The sequence below is a fragment of the Choloepus didactylus genome, chromosome 8 (assembly GCF_015220235.1).
Source record: "Choloepus didactylus isolate mChoDid1 chromosome 8, mChoDid1.pri, whole genome shotgun sequence".
Taxonomy (NCBI): domain Eukaryota; kingdom Metazoa; phylum Chordata; class Mammalia; order Pilosa; family Megalonychidae; genus Choloepus; species Choloepus didactylus.
Genome location: NC_051314.1, coordinates 143,343,962 through 143,368,271, shown reverse-complemented (window position 1 = coordinate 143,368,271; position 24,310 = coordinate 143,343,962). Strand labels below are relative to the sequence as shown.

At 34.5% G+C, this 24,310-nt stretch overlaps 1 protein-coding gene across 4 annotated transcripts in view; it reads right to left on the bottom strand.

The window, feature by feature from the left end:
- PRPF18 (pre-mRNA processing factor 18) overlaps positions 1–24,310 on the bottom strand; it is a 113,329-nt gene that overhangs the window by 85,266 nt on the left and 3,753 nt on the right. For 2 of the 4 annotated variants that reach the window (XM_037845145.1, XM_037845144.1), the window contains exons 2-5: positions 10,568–10,645; positions 10,426–10,452; positions 6,249–6,353; positions 1,995–2,108 (exon numbers count right to left, since the gene is read on the bottom strand). In XM_037845145.1, coding sequence (XP_037701073.1) covers positions 1,995–2,108; positions 6,249–6,353; positions 10,426–10,452; positions 10,568–10,645 — 324 coding nt within the window. The remainder of the gene's footprint in view (positions 1–1,994; positions 2,109–6,248; positions 6,354–10,425; positions 10,453–10,567; positions 10,646–24,310) is intronic. The other 2 variants (XM_037845146.1, XM_037845147.1) reach the window with 2 other exon arrangements.

Below are 24,310 nucleotides of genomic sequence, written 5' to 3'. Positions count from 1 at the left end.
AACCCCCAAGGATGCAACGTTGTTCTGTAAATGACTCTCAGACTTTGAAATCTAATGGAGTTTGTCCTGAGGGTTTTAGGAACTGTTTTGGTCCTGTTAACCCTGTTTTCCTTACTCTTTCTCCTTATTGCAATGGGAATGTTTATCCTATGAATGTATAACTTGTTCTAAGTCCACAAGTCCAAAGCTAAAGGAGAATTATGCCTTAGGACCCACCACGCCTCTAATTGATTTTGATGGGATCTTGTACTTAACTTATCATTACTGAAATGATTAAGTTTATGTGATATTGTTGTGGGATGAATGTATTTTGTATATGGAAAGATAATGTCATTTTGGGGTCCAGGGGGTGGAATGTGCCAGTTTGAATATATTGTGTCCCCCAAACGCCATTATCTTTGATGTAATCGTGTGTGGGCAGACGTTATCAGTGTTGGTTAGATTGTAATTCTTTGAGTGTTGCTTTGGAATGTGCCCCACCCAGCTGTGGGTGATGACTCTGATGAGATATTCCCATGGAGGCACGGCCCCACCCATTCAAGGTGGGCCTTGATCAGTGGAGCCATATAAATGAACTGACTCAAAGAAAAGGAACTCAGTGCAGCTGCTGAGTGATGTTTTGAAGAGGCGCAAGCTTGCTAGAAAGAAACGTCCTGGGAGAAAGTCATTTTGAAACCAGAACTTTGGAGCAGACACCAGCCACGTGCCTTCTCAGCTAACAGAGGTTTTCTGGACACCACTGGCCATCCTCCAGTGAAGGAACCTGATTGCTGATGTGTTACCTTGGACACTTTATGGCCTTAAGACTGTAACTGTGTAACCAAATAAACCCCCTTTTATAAAAGCCAATCCATCTCTGGTGTTTTGCATTCCGGCAGCACTAGCAAACTAGAACAGCAAAGATTTCATAAGCAGGACACAAAAAAGCAATAACCATATAAGAAAAAAACTGATAAACTGGACTTCATCAAAATTAAAATCTGCTCATCAAAAGACACTGTTAAGAGAATTGGTAGGTAAGGCATACACTAGGAGAAAATATTCACAAAACGTAATTCTATATATCTGACTCAAGATTTGCATCCAGAATATACAGAGCTCCTACAATTCAATAATAAAAAAGACAACACAATTAAAAAATGAACAAGTCTTGAACAGACACTACACAAAGGAAGATAGGGTCAATAACTCTGAAAAGATGCTCATCACCTTTAGTTATCAGGGAAATGTGAGTTGAAACTACAGTGAAGTACAACACATTCAAAAGAAGGGTTAATAATATTTAAAAGACTAACAATACTAAATGTTGACACATTTGGAAATGTGTGGCAATTTCTTATAAAAAAACAAAATCAAAAAACAAAAACATAAATTACTCTTATTATCCAGAAATTCCACTTCTAGGTACTTACCCAAGAGGAATAAAAACATACGTCCAAAGGAGATTTGTATAAGAATGCTCATAGCATTTGGAAACAAATGGTGGTATAATCATACAACTCGAATATTACTCGGCAATGAAAAGGAACCAACTGACATCCCCAATAACATGGATGAATCTAAAAATCATTACGCTCAGTAAAAGAAGTCAAGACACAAAAGAGTACATACTCTGAGTCCATCAATATGAAATACTAGTACAAACAAAATCAATCTAATCTGACAGAATTCAAAAAAGTGGTTGCATGAGAGGTTGGGGATGGAGTGGGGATAAACATGGGAATTGGCTAAGAAGGGTCACTGTGGAGCTTTAGAGGGTGATGAACCTGTTCTGTATCTTCATAAAGGCAGTGGTTATATGCTTTTATGTCTCTGTTAAAACACACTGGACTGTATGCTTAAGATATGCACTTTTATTTTAATGAAAGAAAACCTATTCAGCAGCAATCTAGCAACTTTTTTTTTTCATTTTTGCCTATAATAATGCAATTAGTCAAACTCCCTATTATTCTAGTTTATACGATACAGAGGTTTGTAGCTTTGATTTGACTTACCTTGTTAACTTCTGGTGTGAGGATTTCTATCTTTCTTAAACGTTGAAAAGCATCATAATCAGTTTCTCCAAATAATCTAATTGGTTCTCCTCTTTCTCTCAATCTTCTGATAACCTACAAAGAGAAAACAAATCCGCGGTAGATTATTTAGCTTTTGAGAGGAGAAAAAAACTAAATATCTCAAATGATTTTTACATTTTACCTTAAAATGGAAACTTAAGTTTAATAAAGCTAATTTAAGTATGCAAATAGCTATTCCTTCCTGAAATATAAAATTCTACAAAAATTTTAATCATTCCAATCATGCTAAACAAAGATGTCTGTGGATCAAAGAGAAAATCAAATACTTCCATTAAAAATCTCCTTTGACTCAAATGACACTGTTATGAATTTTATTACTGAATAACTCCTAGAAAATGGTCTGACCTGTGAACCTACTATTCAAGCCCCTAACTTAAACTATTCCTCTTTTTTAATACAATCCAAAAGATACAGCAGCACCATAAAAATAAAGGTTACATTTTTGGTCCTCATTTTAACATAACTGCTCTCATTCTACTTTAAAAAAAATCTAAAGTCAATAGTAATCTCTTACATGTTAACACATTTTAGGAGGAAAAAAAAAACCTCATTATTTTATTGTTATATATTTTGACCACTTATTTTGAAAAGTAGATGCAAAAATAAGTTGTATTTGTTTTTTCTTTAATTTTCCATGATACTGTGTTATCGTCACACCTTAAATAGCCATGATGGTTTAGGTCCTTTGGCTGACTCTTTTCAGGAAAGGACCAATGTGGGTGGGAATGATAATACTTATATAAAGAAAAAATATCTGGAGTCAACTGATAACTCAATGACCACAACAAAGAGTCAGTATTGTAATACTATAGCAAAACCAAGAACTTTACCTGGGAGCATAAATAATATCACACCTAGAAACCATGGGTAAGGCACCCACTGGATTAGAAGAAGCTTGGTATAAAACAAGAACTTAGAGGTCATCTAGTGCTATATCCAATCGATGCAGAAATGACCTTAAAAACATCCTTGTCAGATCTGACAATGACAGGAATCACATTTCTTCACAAAACAGCCCATCTCATTTTTTATCAGATGTGTTTTGTTTCTCAAAATAAACCGACATCTATCTCCCTCAGACTTCTACCCATTTATTCTAGTTCTCTTTATGAAAACACAAGAGGTATCTACTTCTTTTTCAAAATTAAAGCTTCTCAACTAAAGGTTTTTAATAACGTCTGTAATAATTCTTCTCTTCAGGCTAAGCATTTTAAATTCCTTCACCTATTTTTCACATGACAGCTTCTAGAGTCAATCACCTTCTCCTCTGAAAGTTTTCTTTCTGTTCAGTGTCCATCCCAAAAATATGGTAACTAGACATGAAAAATAGTACTCCAAACATGTCAGTGTGTGAAAACTACCAAACACGTAGCCTTCTGATCTAAACTCCATACTTCTATTAATTACATTCAGCCTTATCTGCAACTAGAAAGGCAGAAAATGAGAAAAGACTGCTGACGGCTCACAAGGAAGATTCGAGATAAGTGATAGATCTAAAATCACTCAAAGGTTAAAAGAAGTGAAACAGGAAAACCACGAATTTGAGCCAGTGATCACTTAAAATTAAAAAAAAAAAAAAAAAAAAAAAAACTGCTTGAAATTGGGGGCTACAAATAACTTAGACCAAGTCACAAAAATTATGTAATTTTTTCCTGAATATGAGTTCAAACAGCAAATTGTCATCTATCTGGGATTATATTACCTTGAGTAACGGCAAGGTAATAAGCTATCTAACCTCCAAATCCCTTTTAGTGCAAGAATTCTATTCTAATTTTTTAAATAAAGGAAAGGTCTATCAGTGATAGAAGTTAAGCCTCTGAGTTCACTTTCTAGTGTTTCAATACCAGCTCCTTCAGTGAAGGCAGCAACCATAGCTTTTCTACATTATGCTAAATGCTTAATCAATAAATACACAATTATTAATCTGTAATAATGATTAAACAATACTGAATCCCACAATAAGGCCAATTCTTAAAAGTATTTTGCCTTTTAATCCAAACTTTTCAATTTTCTAAGACAGATAACAAAGCAAATCCTAATATACAGATTTTTTTTTTTCTAAATCAAAAAGTAACAATTCCAAATTCATGGATAATGTGGGATTTTAAATATATTTTTCTAATTTGAAATTAATACATGCTCAGATTAGAAACAAAATCTAAAGAAAACCATAAAGAATAAACATATGAAAAAGTATTAGTGTGTTATTTTTTTTAACTCTTGGGGATAAGGGAAACCTTTCTAAGCAGGACACACATGGCAGAAAACAAGGAAAGACTGCTTGATGTGATTCCTGTAAAAATTTAAAACTGCCATATGTCAAAAATCAAATGACAGACTGATAAAAAAGTATGCACTGTCACTACACTTGACATGTATCACACAGGAAAATAAACATGTACGTTAATATGCTTTATATGTTAATTTACAAACCAAGAAAAAGACCAATTTCACAATAGCAAAACAGCAATTCACTACAGAAGAGACACTAATGACCACCGAATTCTTGAAAACAAGTCCGATCTCACTAATTATCAGATATCTGCAAGTTAAAACACGGTATCTTTTTTTCACCTATGGTCTTGGCAAGAATTTAAAAGAACAATAATACTGTTTTCAGAGTGGCAAAGGCTAAAAAAAAAAGTTAAAGAGATGACAGTTACTAGGAAAATGGCACTCTTATAAACTAAACTAATTGTGGAAATATCTAAATTGGTAAACTGTCTTTATAGGACAATCTGAGAACATTCAACGAAATTCTGAATAAACACAGCCGTTGACAGAAATTCTTTTTCTAGGAAATTACCTCATACAGATGCATCAAGATGTATGTATAAGGATGTTCATTTTCACATTGTTTGTAACAGCAAACAACTGAAAATAAACCTACATATCCATTGGTAAGAGATAAATTACAGAACTACTAAAAATAATAGTTAAATGTATTGAATGCTTACCCCTAAGAACTATTCTAAGCGATCTTCATGTACTGCCTCATTTAATCATGAAAATCTCATAATGTAGACCACTATTATTATCCTCATGTGGAGATAAAGAAATCAAGGAACAGAACAGTTAAGTCACTTGCCCCAAATCACTCATTTACCATTTAAAAATTTCAGATATAACTTAGTGTGTGTGTGTATGTATGCGTGCCAATGTAAAATGATCCTCAAAATATATTTTTAAGTGAAAAAAAAAAAAAAGTGTAAAAGCATACAAATGATCTCATTTGTGTGAAAGGAGAGGAAAAGTACACTTACAGATGACATGTGTCTGCAAATATGCTATACACAAGGATGTCCATCTTAGTATTATTTACAGCAGGGAAATGCTGAACCAATCTAAATGACCATTAATAAAGTATTGGCTTTAAAAATATTACAGTACAAGCAAATAGTGGGAAAATAAACAGCCATCAAAAATGATGCAGATTTTTATATTCTGACCTAAAAGATGTACTGTTAAATAAGGGAGAGGAGTAGCTTATGAGGGGTGACAATGGGATTGGGAAAGCCATAAGGACCAAACTCCACTTTGTCTAGTTTATGGATGGATGTGTAGAAAAGTAGGGGAAGGAAACAAACAGACAAAGGTACCCAGTGTTCTTTTTTACTTCAATTGCTCTTTTTCACTCTAATTATTATTCCTGTTATTTTTGTGTGTGTGCTAATGAAGGTGTCAGGGATTGATTTAGGTGATGAATGTACAACTATGTAATGGTACTGTAAACAATCGAAAGTACGATTTGTTTTGTATGACTGCGTGGTATGTGAATATATCTCAATAAAATGATGATAAAAAAAAAATAAGGGAGAGGAAAGTAAGTTACAAAACAGTACATTATTTAAAATAATTTAGACAAATACTAACTTAAATATAACTATTTAGAATATATCCATTTAGTTACACTCATCTAGAATATATATGCTTATATTTAAAAGTTTAGAAGAATATAATTACAAAAAAAATTAAGATAATAGTATCAAGAAAAGCAGCAGAGATTAATTTCGAACATAATGAAAAATCAATCTAGTGGTACAGTATTTTTAGTTCAATAAGCTATCTGACGTTGGAAATAATGGCATATCATTTATTGAAAAGAATTGGAGATAAATGTAAACCCTGTAGATATTTTTCTTTTATTCACCAAACGCTCATATATAAACTTACCTCTTGCCGAGAGAGGGTCATGGGTAGCTTCTCCTCTGCCAGTTCAAGTTCTAAAACTGGATTTGATGAAGTTAACGGCTTCTGTTCCTCCTCTTTTGGCTGTATCTATATTAATAGCCAAAATAAATGAAATTCACCTTTTAATACCTAACAGTTCAGATTTATCATTCTATTGTCTTAGCAATACATGGAAACTAAACATGTTCTAAATACTGAGGTTTCTTAAAAGTTCCTCCAAGGAAAGGGCTCATAATAAATGTGCATGCTTTTGCAAGCTCAAACTCATCCATTTCCATGGCACCACAAATAGAAAGCATGAACACAGGAGACAGCAGCCTAGCTATAAAACAATGACATAATTATAATTGTTTCCAAAATCAAAAACTTAACAGGGGCTGAAATTTGGACTCACTTTTTTCCCCTAGACTCTAAAGAATTTTATTTTTTTCTTAAAAACAATTAACTTGCTTTCTCCTCCTGGAGAAAATCACTTCACAGGAAATATGGTCCTTGCTCTGGCTTCAACATGAAGAATGAGAACCACCAATTTCCAACAAAACCTGTGACACCTCTTGCTCCTCCTAGCCTACTTTTTGAAACATATCATTCCAAACATACAGAAATCACTAGTGAGACATCTAGAAAAATCCCCAGAGCTATTCAGAACTTTCCCACAATACACGCTAAAAACCTTGTGGAAAAATAATGCCATACCAGACAATGAAAGAATGGATACTCTTGCTCATATGAATCTACAGGGGAAAACAAAATCTCTCCACAAACTTTCTTGAGTTTCCTGTCCAAATCACAGTTTAGGAAAATTGAGCTCAACAATTTATAAGCCCCACTGTGTAGTCTGTAAAAAGATACTGAAACATGGTTTCCCACCTGACCACAAGACAAATCTAAAATGCTAAGAGTAGCAGTAAGATCAAAATAATGTAAAAAAAAATAAAATAAAAAAATAAAAAAAAAAAAAAGATCAACAGACACCCAGGGGAGTGAATCTCCCTGGCAACGTGGAATATGACTCCCGGGGAGGAATGTAGACCTGGCATCGTGGGACGGAGAACATCTTCTTGACCAAAAGGGGGATGTGAAAGGAAATGAAATAAGCTTCAGTGGCAGAGAGAATCCAAAAGAAGCCGAGAGGTCACTCTGGTGGGCACTCTTACGCACAATTTAGACAATCCTTTTTAGGTTCTAAAGAATTGGGGTAGCTGGTGGTGGATACCTGAAACTATCAAACTACAACCCAGAACCCATGAATCTCGAAGACAGCTGTATAAAAATGTAGCTTATGAGGGGTGACAAGGGGATTGGAAAAGCCATAAGGACCACACTCCACTTTGTCTAGTTTATGGATGGATGAGTAGAAAAATAGGGGAAGGAAACAAACAGACAAAGGTACCCAGTGTTCTTTTTTACTTCAATTGCTCTTTTTCACTCTAATTATTATTCTTGTTATTCTTGTGTGTGTGCTAATGAAGGTGCCAGGAATTGATTTGGGTGATGAATGTACAACTATGTAATGGTACTGTGAACAATCGAAAGTACGATTTGTTTTGTATGACTGCGTGGTATATGAATATATCTCAATAAAATGAAGATTAAAAAAAAAAAAAAAAAAAAAAGACATAATGCTGAGCAAAATAAGCCAGGCACAAAAAGAGAGATATTGTATGTTACCACTAATGTGAATTCTGTGAAAAATGTACAATGTTTTATACTGTAGAATGTAGGGGACCTAGAGATACCAATTAGTGGAGGGGGAATGATAATCTAATAAGAACAGATAAACTATGGAGGGTAATCTCAATGTTATGGGAATGCTCAGGAATGATTCTGGTTTGTAAACTTTCTTGGAAATAGTAAGATCATGTTGGAAGCAATAGAGTTATTTTAGGTTTTTTTTTTCTCTTATTCCTTTGTTTTCTTAGGGGTTGTTAATTTTCTTGGGATATGGTAGGAACATGTTGGAAGCAATGTAGTTATTTTAGATTATTTGTTTTTCTTACTCCTCTGTTTGGACATGGTTTATTAATTTTCTTGGGGTACGGTAGGAACATATTGGAAGCAAAGTAGTTATTTTAGGTTATTTGTTTTCCTTAATCCATTGCTTTGTTTGAAATGTTGTGGGGTTTTTTTTTTTGGTTGTTGTTTGCCTGACTGTTTTTAATTTTTTGATAAACAAAGTTAAAAAATTGAAAAAAAATCAGTAGAAAAATGGGAGTAAAAACTAAATGACAAATAGGGTGGGATGGGGGGATGGTTTGGGTATTCTCTTTTCACTTTTATTTTTTATTCTTATTCTGATTCTTTCTGATGTAAGGAAAATGTTCAGAAATAGATTGTGGTGATGAACGCATAACTATATGATCATACTGTGAACAGTTGACTGTATACCATGGATGACTGTATGGTTTGTGAATATATTTCAATAAAACTGAATTAAAAAAAAAAAAAAAAGATCAACATTAAGAACAAAATCCACATTCAATTAAGAAAGGCTTTCTGGTTAAAATTATGTAATTTATGATTCTATAGTTTGTGGTTGAATGCTACATTTATCAGTATTAACAATGCTAATAGAAAATTGAGGTGAAAAAGCTCAATTTTCATATTTTCACAGGTCAAATCAGCATCAAGCCTTATAAAATGCAACTAGTTTCTATAAAAGAATGAAAGTAATACCACATTTTCATTACTCCCAAGAAGGAAAAATTAAAAACATTTTTAGAAAGAAAAACCTGTGCTTTCTTTTTAAGCGCACAGAAAGTTATTTCTCCAAATATCTCAGGGCTAAAAGCATTTTTAATTCTACAAATGGCAGTTAATAGTCCTAGGGAAAAGATCTAAGACATTCTGTCAGCTGGACAAAAATATACACAGTAATTATTTTGCTTTGGGGATGTCCATCTGTGTAAGCAAGTAAGTAATTACATTTTAATGAATCAATCTAAACAAAGAAAAAGCTGTCACTTTTTCAATACATTTTCCCACCTTATCAAAAAGTTGAAAAGGTTCAAATTTAAGGATGTGGGAAAGCAACAAGCTAGCAGATTAAACCCAGAATAAGTGATTCTTCTTCCGGGTCAAGTTTGATTTAGGCAATGTTGGGCAAGCAAAAGATGACAACACTTCTGCATATCTACTCAATGGTTATTTACATATAGCTTATTTTAGTTTCCTAGACTGGAAGCAAACAAAATCTATATATTTATGGAAAATAAAATAAAAACTTTCAAGTTTAAAAACTTTTCAGAAATACATTTTTCTTTAACACTTGCTCTCTCCCCATACCATAAAATAATCCAAATGCATATACATACCATTTGCATTCCTCACGCTTCTTTCTAGAAATGCTATGCCAGATAAATTAATTTTCAGAATTTTCCTCATTACATGCATAAGAGTATTTATTATTTTATATCAGAGTTTCAAGGGCAAAAAGTTGATTTCAAATGTATGCTTTGGCAAAATATTAATAGAACCTCTTAGATTTGGTTTAAATATTATTAAACTAGATAGTCTTATTAAAATTTAATTTACTTAAATTTAAAATTTATGAATTTAAACATAACTTGTCCACCTCATAAACCTTCAACCCCTCCCAATAAAAACTCCAATTCATTATCAACTGGTAATTCAAAGACAGTATCAGTCATGCTTCTAAAATACATTAAAAAAAGCCTTCCAGACAACTCATTTGTTTCTAGGAAACATGTTAAGATTACATTTTCTACCCAGTAAACTGAGTAGCATTTGCTTTGTGAGACTTTATTACACAAAAGCACATAAGTGTTATACAGCACTGTATTTCAGGCAGAAGGACTTAAAGCCAAAGGAATACTAACAATGTAAACATAAAGTCAATGGCTTGAATTATTTGGAAGAAAACTAATACTATGGTTGCTGAATGAATAAAATGTTTAGCACCCTTTAAAAATAGACTTTTATTGGGAGAGGTGGGGAGAGTGATAGTGATGGTGATGAAAATGAGGTGGTATCAGATTCAGGACTTAATTTAAAAAAAAAAAAAAAAAAAAGTCAAGCTGTGATCTCAAGCCACTTCATGCTGTCCACAAAAGCCAAACCATTCCAGGCCAAAAGTCATGCATGTATTTTCCTGAATTCAAGGTTTGAAAGAAAGCAAAACAAAACCAAAAACTCATACCTCTCCAGATGACTTCTCACTTATAGGCTAATGTATAACATTGATAAATTGAACAGAAATCAATAATTTTGTCACTTTAACAACAGCTATATAAATTTAAACTCAGAAATAAACAATTTAACATAAAAGCAAGCATTCATACCTTGTAGCCACATCTTTCAAAATATGCTTCCTCTTCTTTTTTTGCAAGTTCACTACGCTTGAAATATTTTTTATTTTCCTATTTAAAAAAAAATAAGTTAATATCATTGGGCAGAATTCTATGTCCCACAGAAGAAAAAGTTTAGAAACCTGAAAATACTCTTCAATGTTTCAAACACTTGGTACATTATTTCGGTACTACACTGATTTCCCAAACACGCACCCCACCCCTCATCCCCAATCTAGGTACTGATATGTAATAAAGAGTGAAACATTTCTCTTGCAGTATCTTTTTAACAGGTATGTTCAACAGTAAAGAGAAGAAACTAACAATATTTAACAAATGTTCACATCGTTTTGATTTAATTTCCCAATGTTTGATTTCAAAGGTAATTTCTACACATGGATTCATTATGAACCACATAAAATGAGATACTTTATTTTCTCCTAACAGAAACAATCAAATAAAAACTATGGCATATGTAGTCGACATCTTATATTCCAGTACCCAGAGAACTCCAAGGGACTGCCCAAATTCTTTTTGTCATCTGGAATCTTACTGTTACAATTCTTAAAATAATCTAGACAAACAATACATCTTAGATAATCTTTTTATTAAAAAGGTATTTGTTTAAGGAGAAGCTAAACCTGCTTATAATTGTGCCTAAGAGTCCTCCCCTGAGAACCTCTTTGTTGCTCAGATGTGGCCCTCTCTCTCTAGCCAAGCCAACTCAGGGGGTGAACTCACTGCCCTCCCTTCTATGTGGGATCTGACTCCCAGGGGTGTAAATCGCCCTGGCGATGTGGGCTATGACTCCCGGGGATGAATCTGGACCCGACATCGTGGGATTGAGAACATCTTCTTGACCAAAAGGGGGATGCGAAATCAAACAAAATCGTTTCAGTGGCTGAGACATTCCAAATCAAGTCCAGAGGTCACTCTGGTGGGCATTCTTACGCACTATATAGATAACCCTTTTTAGGTTTTAATGCTTTGGAATAGCTAGAAATAAATACCTGAAACTATCAAATGGCAACCTATCAAGAGCTTCCTATCAAGAGCTTTTACTCTTGAAGATGACTGTACAGCAATGTAGCTTACAAGGGGTGACAGTGGGATTGTGAAAACCTTGTGGACTGCATATGGATGGATGAGTAGAAAATTGGGGACAAAAAACTAAATGAAAAACGAGGCGGGTGATTTGGGTGTTCTTTTCTACTCTTATATTTTATTCTTATTTTCATTTTTTCTGGTACAAGGAAAATGTTCAAAAAATAGATGGAGGTGTTGAATGCACAACAATATGATGGTATTGTGAACAACTGATCATACATTTTGGATGATTGTATGGTATGTGAATATATCTCAATAAAATAGAATTTTGAAAAAAAAAGACCAAAAAAAACGGGGGGGGGGATTTAAGTTGCATATATATTACAATAAAAATTTTTAAAAACCGTTAAAAAAAAGGAAAAAGGTATTTGTTTAAATATGATTTGATGTTAAAAAAAGACAACCTCTAAATCTACCATGGTTTATAAAAAATCTGAAAGGTAGTTCTTTGAACATTATATGTAAAAATACCCTCATTTTAAAAATCTTCAGTCCCTATTTTGGAGTCTTGTTACTATCTGCAACTTGGCCTCTTGGATACTATTTCATTGACAACTTAGCTCAAAAAAAAAAAAAAGATACTGCTCTACTTTATTAGTAACTATAATAGTGCCTGAATAACACTTCTATTTAGCATGTATTTAGCACCTAACAGTTCCAGAGCTCATTCACTCAGGCAGTGATCATCAATGGATGCTAAAACCGTTATGGAAAGTTGATTGTTGGTGGGAATGAAAGATGGTGCAGCTACTGTGAAAAATAGTTTGGTGATTCCTCAAAGTACAGAATTACCATAACACCTGGCAATTCAAATTCCAAAAGAACTGAAAGCAGGCACTCAAAAAGATATCTGCACAATGATATTCATAGTGGCATTATTCACAATTGCCAAAGGTGGAAGTAACCCAGGTGTCCATCAACAGATGAATGGATAATCAAAATGTGGTATACACAGACATAGGGGACTGGTGGTTTGATGGGTTGAGCCCTCTACCATAAGTTTTACCCTTGGGAAGACGGTTGCTGCAAAGGAGAGGCTAGGCCTCCCTGTATTTGTGCCTAAGAGTCTCCTCCTGAATGCCTCTTTGTTGCTCAGATGTGGCCCTCTCTCTCTGGCTAAGCCAACTTGAAAGGTGAAATCACTGCCCTCCCCCCTACGTGGGATCAGACACCCAGGGAAGTGAATCTCCCTGGCAACGTGGAATATGACTCCCGGGGAGGAATGTAGACCCGGCATCGTGGGATGGAGAACAACTTCTTGACCAAAAGGGGGATGTGAAAGGAAATGAAATAAGCTTCAGTGGCAGAGAGATTCCAAAACGAGCCGAGAGATCACTCTGGTGGGCACTCTTACGCACACTTTAGACAACCTTTTTTAGGTTCTAAAGAATTGGGGTAGCTGGTGGTGGATACCTGAAACTATTAAACTACAACCCAGAACCCATGAATCTCGAAGACAGTTGTATAAAAATGTAGCTTATGAGGGGTGACAATGGGATTGGGAAAGCCATAAGGACCACACTCCCCTTTGTCTAGTTTATGGATGGATGTGCAGAAAAGTAGGGGAAGGAAACAAACAGACAAAGGTACCCAGTGTTCTTTTTTACTTCAATTGCTCTTTTTCACTCTAATTATTATTCTTGTTATTTTTGTGTGTGTGCTAATGAAGGTGTCAGGGATTGATTTAGGTGATGAATGTACAACTATGTAATGGTACTGTAAACAATCGAAAGTACAATTTGTTTTGTATGACTGCGTGGTATGTGAATATATCTCAATAAAATGATGATTAAAAAAAAAAATAAAGGCAAACATAAAGTGATTTGAGGACACAAAAAAAAAAAAAAAATGTGGTATATACATACAATGGAATATTATTTGGCCATAGAAAGGAATAATGTTCTGATGCATGCTACAACACAGATGAACCTTAAAGACATCATGTTGAGTAAAATGAGTCAGACATGAAAGGACAAATATTATATGATCTCACTTATACGAAATAAGCAGCATTTGCAAATTCAAAGTCAGACACTAGAATACAGGTTACCAGGGGCCAGGTAGGGTGGGAAATGGGGACTTAATGTTCAGTTAGTATGGAGTTTCTGTTTGGGATGATGGAAAAGTTTTGGCAATTCATGCTGGTGATGGAGGCACAACTTTGCAAAAATAATTAACATCATTGAATAGTATATTTAAAAGTGGATAATACGGGAAATTTTAAGTTATATATAAGTTCAGGAGGACCATAGAACTGTAAAGCACAGAGTGAAACCTAATATAAACTACGGGCTATGGTTAATATTTTAATTTTAAAAATATTGTTTCACCAATTTTAACAAGGATATCACACTAATGCAAAATGTCACTAATAAGGAAAACTGTGTACAAGAGAAGCGGGTATATGGGAACTCTGTACTTTCTGCATGATTTTCCTGTAAACCTAGCTCTGCTTTAATAAAAAAAAAAAGAAAGAAACCAAGAATCAGAACAAATAAATGCAACAAATGAACTTTGTTTGGGTCCTGATTTGAACAAAACAACCGTAAAAACATATCTATTTTTTTTTCATCATTTGGGAATATTTGAAGATGAGAGGACTATCTGATGAAATTAAGAAACCATTTTTAATTTTGTTGAGTGTCATCATATTTTGGTTGCATAAGAACACGTCCTTATTTTCTAGGGCTCCAACACGTTAGGGTGAAATGACATGAGGGCAGGGATTTGTTTTAAAATACCATGCAACAGAGACGATGGAAGGAAGAAGAGGCAAAGCACATGTGCCAAATATTAATTTTTTAATTTAGGGAAGGGTATACAGAGGTTCAGCATACAATTTTCTCTATTTTTTTGTATCTTCAAAGTTTTTACCTTCAAAAGGTTTTTAAAAGCACTTTCATTAACTTAATAAACATTTATCTACTTTTTCTACCAAGCTTCCCAAGCACAGCTTTACAGATACAGAGGAAGAGATTACCTGGGGCAAGGAACAGCAAACCTACCCTGTGAGAAAGACGGGGTCAAATAACATAAATCCCATGTAGAGGTGAGAAAACTGAGAATCAGGGACATCAGGTGGTATTCAGAGAACTTAGTAAATAAGCCTGATGGGTAACCAAGCTAGGACTAGAACAGTGGACCTTAAATCTAGCCTTCCAAGCTATAATTCTTTACTCCCCAAATGTTATTCTGGCACCCTAAATTGTTCTTTCTGACTATTTAAAATACAGTTGTTGTATTTCAGATAAATCAGTTGACAGACACATATCAGTATCTTCTCAGAAAGGGCTGATATGTAGGAAGTAAAAGAACTCTCCAGGCCAGAGTTTGCGGTTCAATCTCAGCAGTATCTTAAAACTACCATTTCTCAATTCCACTGAATACACCTAACAAAATCGGAAGCTAGAACAGCAATTCTCAAAATGTAGTCCACAGACCCCTGGAAGTCCTCGAGACCCTTTCAGGGGTTTCACAGGTCTTATTTATGTTCCTCATAATACTAAGACATTATGTATCCTTTATCACAGTGCTCACATTTGCACTGAAGGTACAAAAGCAATGGGGAAAACTACTGGAAACTTAGCATGAATCAAGGCAGTGGCACCAAACTGTACCAGTCGTCATATTCTTCCCCACCAAGCACTTGTGGGAGTGGCAAGGGGATAGAGGTCAGTTCCTCTTAAGAATGTCCATGATAAAGCAGCACAATTTTACTAACTCTTGATCCTTGAGTTCATGACTTTCTAATATTCAGTGATGAAACGGGAAAAGCCCATAAAGCACTTCTGTTACGTACTGAGTAGGATGGTTGTCTCACAAAAAAAGCACTTGGACAGGTATTTGATTATTCAGATTTGGATATTTGGCTGAGATTTCCTCAAAAGTGAATACAATAAGCCTGTCGCTTAAAGGAAAACGATGACAGTACTTGCTGCCTATGATAAAATTCTAGCTTCCAAGCAAAAATCAGACTTATGCAAAACTTAGATCCAACACTGTGAACTTGACAGTTTCCCAATAATTAAAGACTTTCTGATGAAATCAATGGTAATGTTAGTGAATGTAATTTTCTGATATTGTATACAGAAACATGTTAATAGTTGTGAGATCTGCTTTACTCAGCAAACCATGATACAAAATCGTACATACACAAAAGGTGTACTCAAAGTGCAAAACAGATCTATGGATTTTAATGTACAAAAAGTTCATTGACATAGTTTCAGAATCCAGATTGTAACTTATCTTTAAGAAACTTACCACGTGTCTAGTTCTGGAGTTGTATCAAAAAGAACATACACAGTTGTCTGAAAATACTACTAAAATGCTACTGCTTTTTCCAACTACATATCTGTGTGAAGATTAATTTTCCTTATACACTTGACCAAAAGCAACATATCACAACAGATTCAATGAAGCAGCAGAGAGGATAACCCAACCATCTTCCAAAATGCCAGAGAGTAAAGAGATCTGTAAATTACAAAACAATGCCACTCTTTTCTCTAAATTTTTTTTGTTTTAGAAAATATAGTCAGTTTGTCATAAAAACGCATTATTTATATCACCATTTGATGGGTTTATTGTTGAACTGAAGAACTCACTAGAGGAGTTCAACAATGGACTAGAGGAGGCAGAAGAATTAGCAAACCTAAAATAGGACAATTTTCACCTGAGGAAAAGAAAGAAAAAGACTGAAGAAAAATAAACATAGCCTAATGGACCTATGAGATACCATCAAGCACACCATCACTTGCAAATGGTAGTCCCAGAAGGAGAAGTAAGGAAGTGGCACAAAGAAAAATTTAAGAAATAGGTATTTCTTCTACCCAAATTTGAAAGACATGAACCTACACACCCCAAAAGCTCAATGAACCACAAACAAGATAAACTCCAATCAACAAAACACTCACAATCAAACTGTCAAAAGACAAAGAGAAAATCCTGAAAGCAACAAGAGAAACAAGTAACGCATCACGTAAAAATCTGAATAAGACTGACTGCTAATTTCTTATCAGAAACCATGGAGGGGAGAAGGCAGTGAGATATTTAAAGTGCTGAAAGAAAACAACTGTCAAACAAGAATTCTATATATGACTAAACTGTCCTTCAAAAATGGACTGTGGTTAATAGTACAAATATAAGAATGTTCTTTCACTATTACAAGGTGTTAATAACAGAGTGGTATATGGGAAAAAATACACCCAATGTAAACTAGAGTTAACAGTAATATTCTAATATTCTTTCATCAGCTGTAACAAAGGTACCACACTAATACAAAGTGTCAACAACAGGGGGGTATATGGGAACATTGTATTTTACATAACTTTTCTGTAAACCTACAAACTCTCTTAAAAAAAAAACATTATGCTAAGTGAAAGAAACCAGATGCAAAGTACTACATACTGTATAATTTCATTTACATACAATGAAAATATAAATAACTTTATAGAGACAAAATCCTATTAGTGGTTATGGGGGGCTGGGGAAGGATAGAGGGATTGAGAGGTGACTGTTAAGGGTTATGGGGATTTTCTTTTTGGAGTAATGAAAATGTTCTATAATTGATTGTGGTGATGAATACACAACTCTGTGATTATACTGAAAGCCACTGAGAGTACACTCTGGATGGACTGTATGGTATGTGAGTATATCTCAATAAAACTGCTTTTTAAAAAAGAGGATGAGGGGGGAATTGTGTCCCAGGACAGACCACACCCATGACCAATTTTGACCAAATAAGCAAGTAAATAACCTAAATAAATAAACAAGAGAAATTAGGAAAAAAAGATCTCTGGTAAAGGTAACTACAAGGTAAATATAAGTGCCAAAATTATTCTATTTTCATTTGCAACTTCTCTTTTTGTTTCCTACATGATTTGGAAGACAAATGCAGAAAACAATATTAATCTATGTTAATTTCCACACAATTTATAAAGATGCCATTTGTGACAATAACAACATAAATGGAGGGGGGTGAAGTTCAACAAGACACAAGTTAACATACTATCAAGGCTAAGTTGGTATCAGTCAAACTAGATTGGTATAATATTAGAATGTTAACTGTAATCCCCATGGTAACCATTAAGAAAAATAACTAAAAAATATTCAGAATACGAGATGAGTAAATCAAAATGGCACGTTGGGGGGAAAAACAATCAAAAACAAGAAGTGGTAGTATTAGAGAGATTGAGGAACAAAAAAATATATAAAGAACAAACAGGAAACAAAAAGAAAAATGGCAAGAAGGAAGTCCTGCATTACAGGTAATCACTTTAAATGTAAATGATTCAAATTCACTTATTAAAAGAAAGAGATTGGCAGAACAGATTTAAAAACATGACCAAACTATATGCTCCTTACAAGAGACTCACTTTAGACCCAAAGACACAAATAGATAGAAAGTGAAAAGATGGAAAAAGATATTATAAGCAAATAGTAACAAAAAGATAGCTGGGGTGGCTATACTAATATCAGATGAAATGGGTTTGAAATCAACAATTGTTCCACAAGACAAAGAAGGACAGTGTACACTGATAAAAAGATCCACTCATCAAGAAGACATCATAACAACTAAAAACATATCACAACAGGAGAGCCCCAAAATAAATAAAGCAAACAATGACAGAATTGAAGAAATGGACAGTTTTAAAATAATAATTGTATACTTAACAACACCCCATTTCAGTGACAGACAGAACATCAGAATATCAATAAGATAATAGAGGACTGGAACAACAGTAAAAAGCAGACACAACAGACATATGCAAAACATTTCAAACAACAGCAGAAAGCATTCTTCCCACATGCACAAGGAACATTCTCCAGGATACAGTAGGCAAAAGTCAAGTCTCCATCTGATAAAAATCATCTATGAAAAACCACAGCTAAAACTGAACCTCAAGCTAAATACTGAAAGCTTCCCCTCAAGATCAGAAACAAAGCAAGTGTGCCTGCTCTTATCACCTCCACTGATCATTATGCTGGAGATGCAAGCCACTGAAAAAAGGCAAGGAAAAAAAGGGGGAACAACACATAAAGAAAGAAGTAAAACTATTTTTATTCACAGATAACGTAACTGTTTATTCAGAAAATCCTAAGGAGTCTACAAAATAACTACTAGAACTAATAAGTAAATCAGCATGGTCACAGGATACAAGATCAACATACAAAAATTAATTGTATTTCTCTATACTACTAGTAGGAAACAACTGGAAAACAAAACATTTTTAAAAAAATTTTTAGATAAACATCAAAAATATTTAGGAGTAAATTTAACAAATGACATACAAGAAAATCAAATTTGAATGCCTAGGACCTCTACTTTGCAAACTAGAAACACTGCTGAGGGAAATTTTAAAATACTTAAGTAAATGGAGAGTTACACCATGCTTGGATTGAAAAACTCAATGTTTTAAAGATGTCAATTCTCTCCAAATCACAATAGAAATCTCAGTAAGTTTTTTGTAGAAATTAATAAGCTGATTCTAAAATTTACATAATAAATGCAAAAAATCCTAAAACCTTCAAAGTAATCCTTAAAAAAGAAGTATAAAGGACTTCTGCTTCCAGAAAAATGGAGTAGATGTACTTTTCCCTGTTGCTCCTGCTAAGTACAACTATCAAAAATCCTGGGCTTTTCATAGAAAACAAGTAGAGGAAGACCCTGAAAGGTGAAGAAAAAAGGCTAGGGACCTCAGGACTCAAGAACAACACAATGGTTTTAATTTAAAAATCACTTATCATACAACCAACCAGGAAAATCTCAACTTGAATGAGAAGAGATAATCAATAAATGCCAACACCACAATGACACAGATGTTAAAATTATCTGACAAGAATTTTAAAGTGGTCATCATTAAAATGCTTCAACAAGCAATTTCAACATCTCAGCAAATAAACAGAAGATTCAAAGAACTAAATAAAATTTTAGAACTTGGAAATACAATAACAAATAAAATACTCAATGGATAGGCTCAACAGCAAAATAAAGAGGACAGAATCACTGAGTTAGCAGAAACCTGTACACCAATATTCACAGCCACGTTATTCACAATCGCCAGAAGGTGAAAACAACCCAATTGTCCATCAACAGATGAACAGATAAACAAAATGTGGTACATACATAATGGAATATAATTTGGGTCTAAGAAGAAATGAAGTTCTGAAACATGCTGCAACACAGATGAATGTTGAAAACATTATGCTGTGTTAAATAAGCAAGACACCTAAGGGCAAACATTGTATGCTATCATTTATATGAGATATCTAAAATAGTAAATTCACAGAGACAGAAAACAGATTAGAGGCTTCAAGGGAATGGGGGAGAGATGGAATAAGGAGTTTATGCTTAGTGGGTATACAGTGTTTGTAAATAAAAACATAAAAAATAAAACACTATAGGTAAGTCAAAATGGAGTTATGAAAAAAAAAGTTAACCTACCGGGAGGCAAGAAAAAGAAAACAGAAAACAAACAAAAAACAAAAAACATATATAAGCAGCATATTAAAATGGCTAAACTTAAAAAGAATGACTATACCAAATGCTGACAAGGATATAGAGGACTAGTATTCTCATACACTACTAGTGGGAATGTTACGGTACAACCAGTTGGCAAAGTCTGCCAGTTTCTTAAAAGTTAAACATATGTCTACTATATGATAGTCATTCCTCTCCTACACATTTAGTCAAGAGAAATGAAAGTATATATCCACCCAAAAACTCATACACAAATGTTCACAGCAGCCTCTGTTGTAATAGACAAAAAGTGGAAACAACCCAAATGCCCATCAACAGGTTAATGAATAAACTGTGGTATACCCACAGGGTGGACTATTACGGAGGAACAAAAACAATGAAGTATTGATGCATACAACAATATAAATGAATCTCAGAATAATCAGGCTGAACAAAAGAAATGAGACAAAATAGAGTAATTCCAAAATACTCCATTTAAATAAAAGTCTAGAAAATGCAAACTAGTCTATGTATGGACGCAATGGATATCGGTTCACCCTTTTGATTGTGGTGATGGTTTTATAGGGGCATACATATGTCAAAACTCATCAAATTGTACACTTTAAACATGTGTGGTTTATCATACATCAGTTATAACTCAATAAAATTGTTTAAAAAAATAAAATGCCATCAGCAATAACAAGCAGTAGTAGCAGCAGCAGTAGAACATATCTGACTTTAAGACTTACTATGAAGCTACAGAGTCAAGATAGTGCAGCACTGGCCCAAGGATCACTAGAATAGAGGAGGACACCCAGAATGGAGCCACACTTACACAGTTGTTTGATTTTTGACGAAGGTGCTAAATCCATCCCAAAAGAAAAGAGAAATTTTCTCAGTAAATAGTACTGGGACAATTGGATATCTGTATGGAAAACAATAAACCTCAACCTCTGTGTCTCATATCATACAAAAAATTAACTCAAAATTTTAAAAAACACTCAGTTTTTTATATACGATAAAACCATAAAGCTTTTAGAAGATAACATTAGGGAATATTTTTGCAATTTGGCAGGCAGCAACAGTTTCTGAGACAACACAGAAAGCAATAACCATAAAAAATTTTGATAACTGGACTTTATCAAAATTAACCCTTCGCTTAACTGATGAGCTCCTGCTCATCAAAAGACACTATTAAGAAAATGAATAAACAACCCACAACCTGGGAGAAAATATTCACAAAACATGTATCTGATAAAGGACTGGTATCCAGAATATATAAAGAATTCCTTCAACTCAGTAAGAAAACTACTAACAACCCAAGTAAAAAACATGCAAACAATATTAACAGACACGTCACAAAAGATATACAAATGGCCAATAAACATGTGAAACATGCTTAATATCATTAATTATTTGGGAAATGCAAATTAAAACCACAAAGAGATATCACTACACACCTGTCAGAAGCACTAAAATTAAAAAGACCAACAACACAAATTGTTGATCAGAATGCAGAACAACCTGAACGCTCTGACATTGCTGGTGGATGTATAATATAGTACAACCATTTTGGAAAAAGGTCTGGCAAGTTTTTATAAAAGTAAACATATATGTACCCTATAACCAACAATTCACTTCTAGGAATGTTACTAAGAGAAATGAAAACATGTAAGATGTGTACAAGAAGGTCTACAGCAGCTTTATTCGTAATTGCCAAATCCTGGAAACAGCTCAGGTACCCATCATCAGGAGAATAGAAAACAAACTGGTTATATTCTTACCATGGAATACTACATAGCAATAAAAAGGAATGAACAGCTGATGTGAGACATTTACTCAGTATTACATTGAGTAAATTAAGTTGGACATAAGGAGTATATAATGTATGATCCCATTTATGTGACATTTTAGAACAGGCAAAACTAATCTCAGGGGGAAAGAAATCAGAACAGTGGGTGCTTCTGGGCACAGTAGGGGCAGGGACTAACTGGGAAGGTGGGCTGAAAGTAATATTCCATATCCTGATTCAGACTGGTTACACAGGTATCCAATTCATCAAATGATACACTTATGATTAACGCATTTTTCTGTACATAAATTTTTGCATACATACCAAAAGAAGTATAAACAAAGTGAACTTTTATTAATGATACACAATGCTAAACTGTTTGGAATAAAGTGTACTGATACCTGTAATTTAATATGAAATGCATTAAAAAAAATGGGACACATGAATGGATAGGATGATGGATAGATGCACAGTGAGATGTTAAAGCAAATATAACAAAATGTTAATTGTAGATTTAATTGTAGAACCAAGGTGTTACTATACAATTCTTTCAACTTTTCTGCATACTTGAAAATTTTAATAGTAAAATGTTGAGGGAAAAAATCTACTTTGCAGAAGTTGTCAAAATATGGTATCAATATGCCAACAAATTTCCTGAATGCGTCTTTTCCTCTATGCTAAAAAACTTTCAAAAGCTCCGCACTGACGACTAACTAAAGAGAGGAGTTGGAGAGGATTATAGAAGAATGTTCCAAGAAATAGAAATGAGTGTTCTTAACCTTATCTATAGATGTACACACTAAACTCTATCTACAATTTCAAGGACTTGATGCACATGTTGAAGCCCATCCAAAGACTCCAGTAAGTACTCCTAATATAGATGATAACTGAGATCCAGACGTGAAAATGAGATTCATAAAAGAGAATATGCTCAGTGTGAAGAGAAAATGGCCTAGGCCTGAACCTGAAGAAAAACAGCATTTAAGGGAGGGAAAAAAAAGGGAAGAGAAGCCTGTAAAGGAGACCAAGAACAAGCAGCCTCACAAATGGAAGGGAAAACCTGTAAGCAGTGGTAAAGAAGATGCCAAGGAAAGAGAGAAGACAGTGTGGTCGGTCAATTGTGTCAAATGCTGTCAAGAGGTGAGTTAAAAAAACATGGAGCTTGGGGGTGTCCACAAGATGAGAGCAGGATCAGGACAATGAAAGGACAGAAGCCACATTGCATCAGATGAAGAACAGAGCAGGGATGAGAATTTATTTAAAGAAGCTTGGCTGGAAAGAAAGAGAACATTTGCTGAAAACATCTTTTTAAAGACGAGAAAGACAACTGCATGTTTCACTGTGGATGGGGATAAGCCGGTAGCGAGACTGAAGATACAAAGAAAAGGGACAGATGACATCAAGGTTCCTCAAAGACGGACTAGGATCTAACACGGAGGTGGAAGGGTTGACCCCAGACACTTTACTCATTTTAACAGGGAAAAAGTTTGAGGGGTTTCTTGCCTGTTGGCTTCCATTTTCTCTTAAAATAGAATGCAAATTCCTTGAAGGTAAGTGTTCTAGTTTGCTAATGCTGCTCGAATGCAAAACACCAGGAATGGATTGGCTTTTATAAAAGGGGGTTTATTTGGTTACACAGTTAGTCTTAAGGCCATAAAGCATCCAAGGTAACACATCAGCAATCGGGTACCTTCACTGGATGGCCAATGGTGTCCGGAAAACCTCTGTTAGCTGGGAAGGCACGTGGCTGGCGTCTGCTCCAAAGTTCTGGTTTCAAAATGGCTTTCTCCCAGGACCTTCCTCTCTAGGCTGCAGCTCCTGAAAAACGTTACTCTTAGTTGCACTTGGGGTATTTGTCCTCTCTTAGCCTCTCCAGAGCAAGAGTCTACTTTCAATGGCCGTCTTCAAAATGTCTCTCATCTGCAGCTCCTGTGCTTTCTTCAAAGTGACCCTCTTGGCTGTAGCTCCTCTTCAAAACATCACTCACAGCTGCACTGAGTTCCTTGTTTTTCAGCTCATTATATGGCTCTACTGGTCAAGGCCCACCCTGAATGGGTGGGGCCACGCCTCCATGGAAATTATCTCATCACAGTTATCACCTACAGTTGGGTGGGGCACATTTCCATGTAAACAACCTAATCCAAATGTTCCAACTTAATCCCCACTAATACATCTGCCCCACAAGATTGCATCAAAGAACATGGCTTTTTCTGGGGGACATAATACATTCAAACCAGCACAGTAAGGATGAAGCATTATGTTTTTTTAAATCCTCTATGCAAAGTGTAGTATTTTGTATATAGGAAATTTCAATAAATATGGGGGGGGGGGCTAAAATTCTATACAAAGCCAGCCTCATAACTACAACTGGTAAAACTGTTAA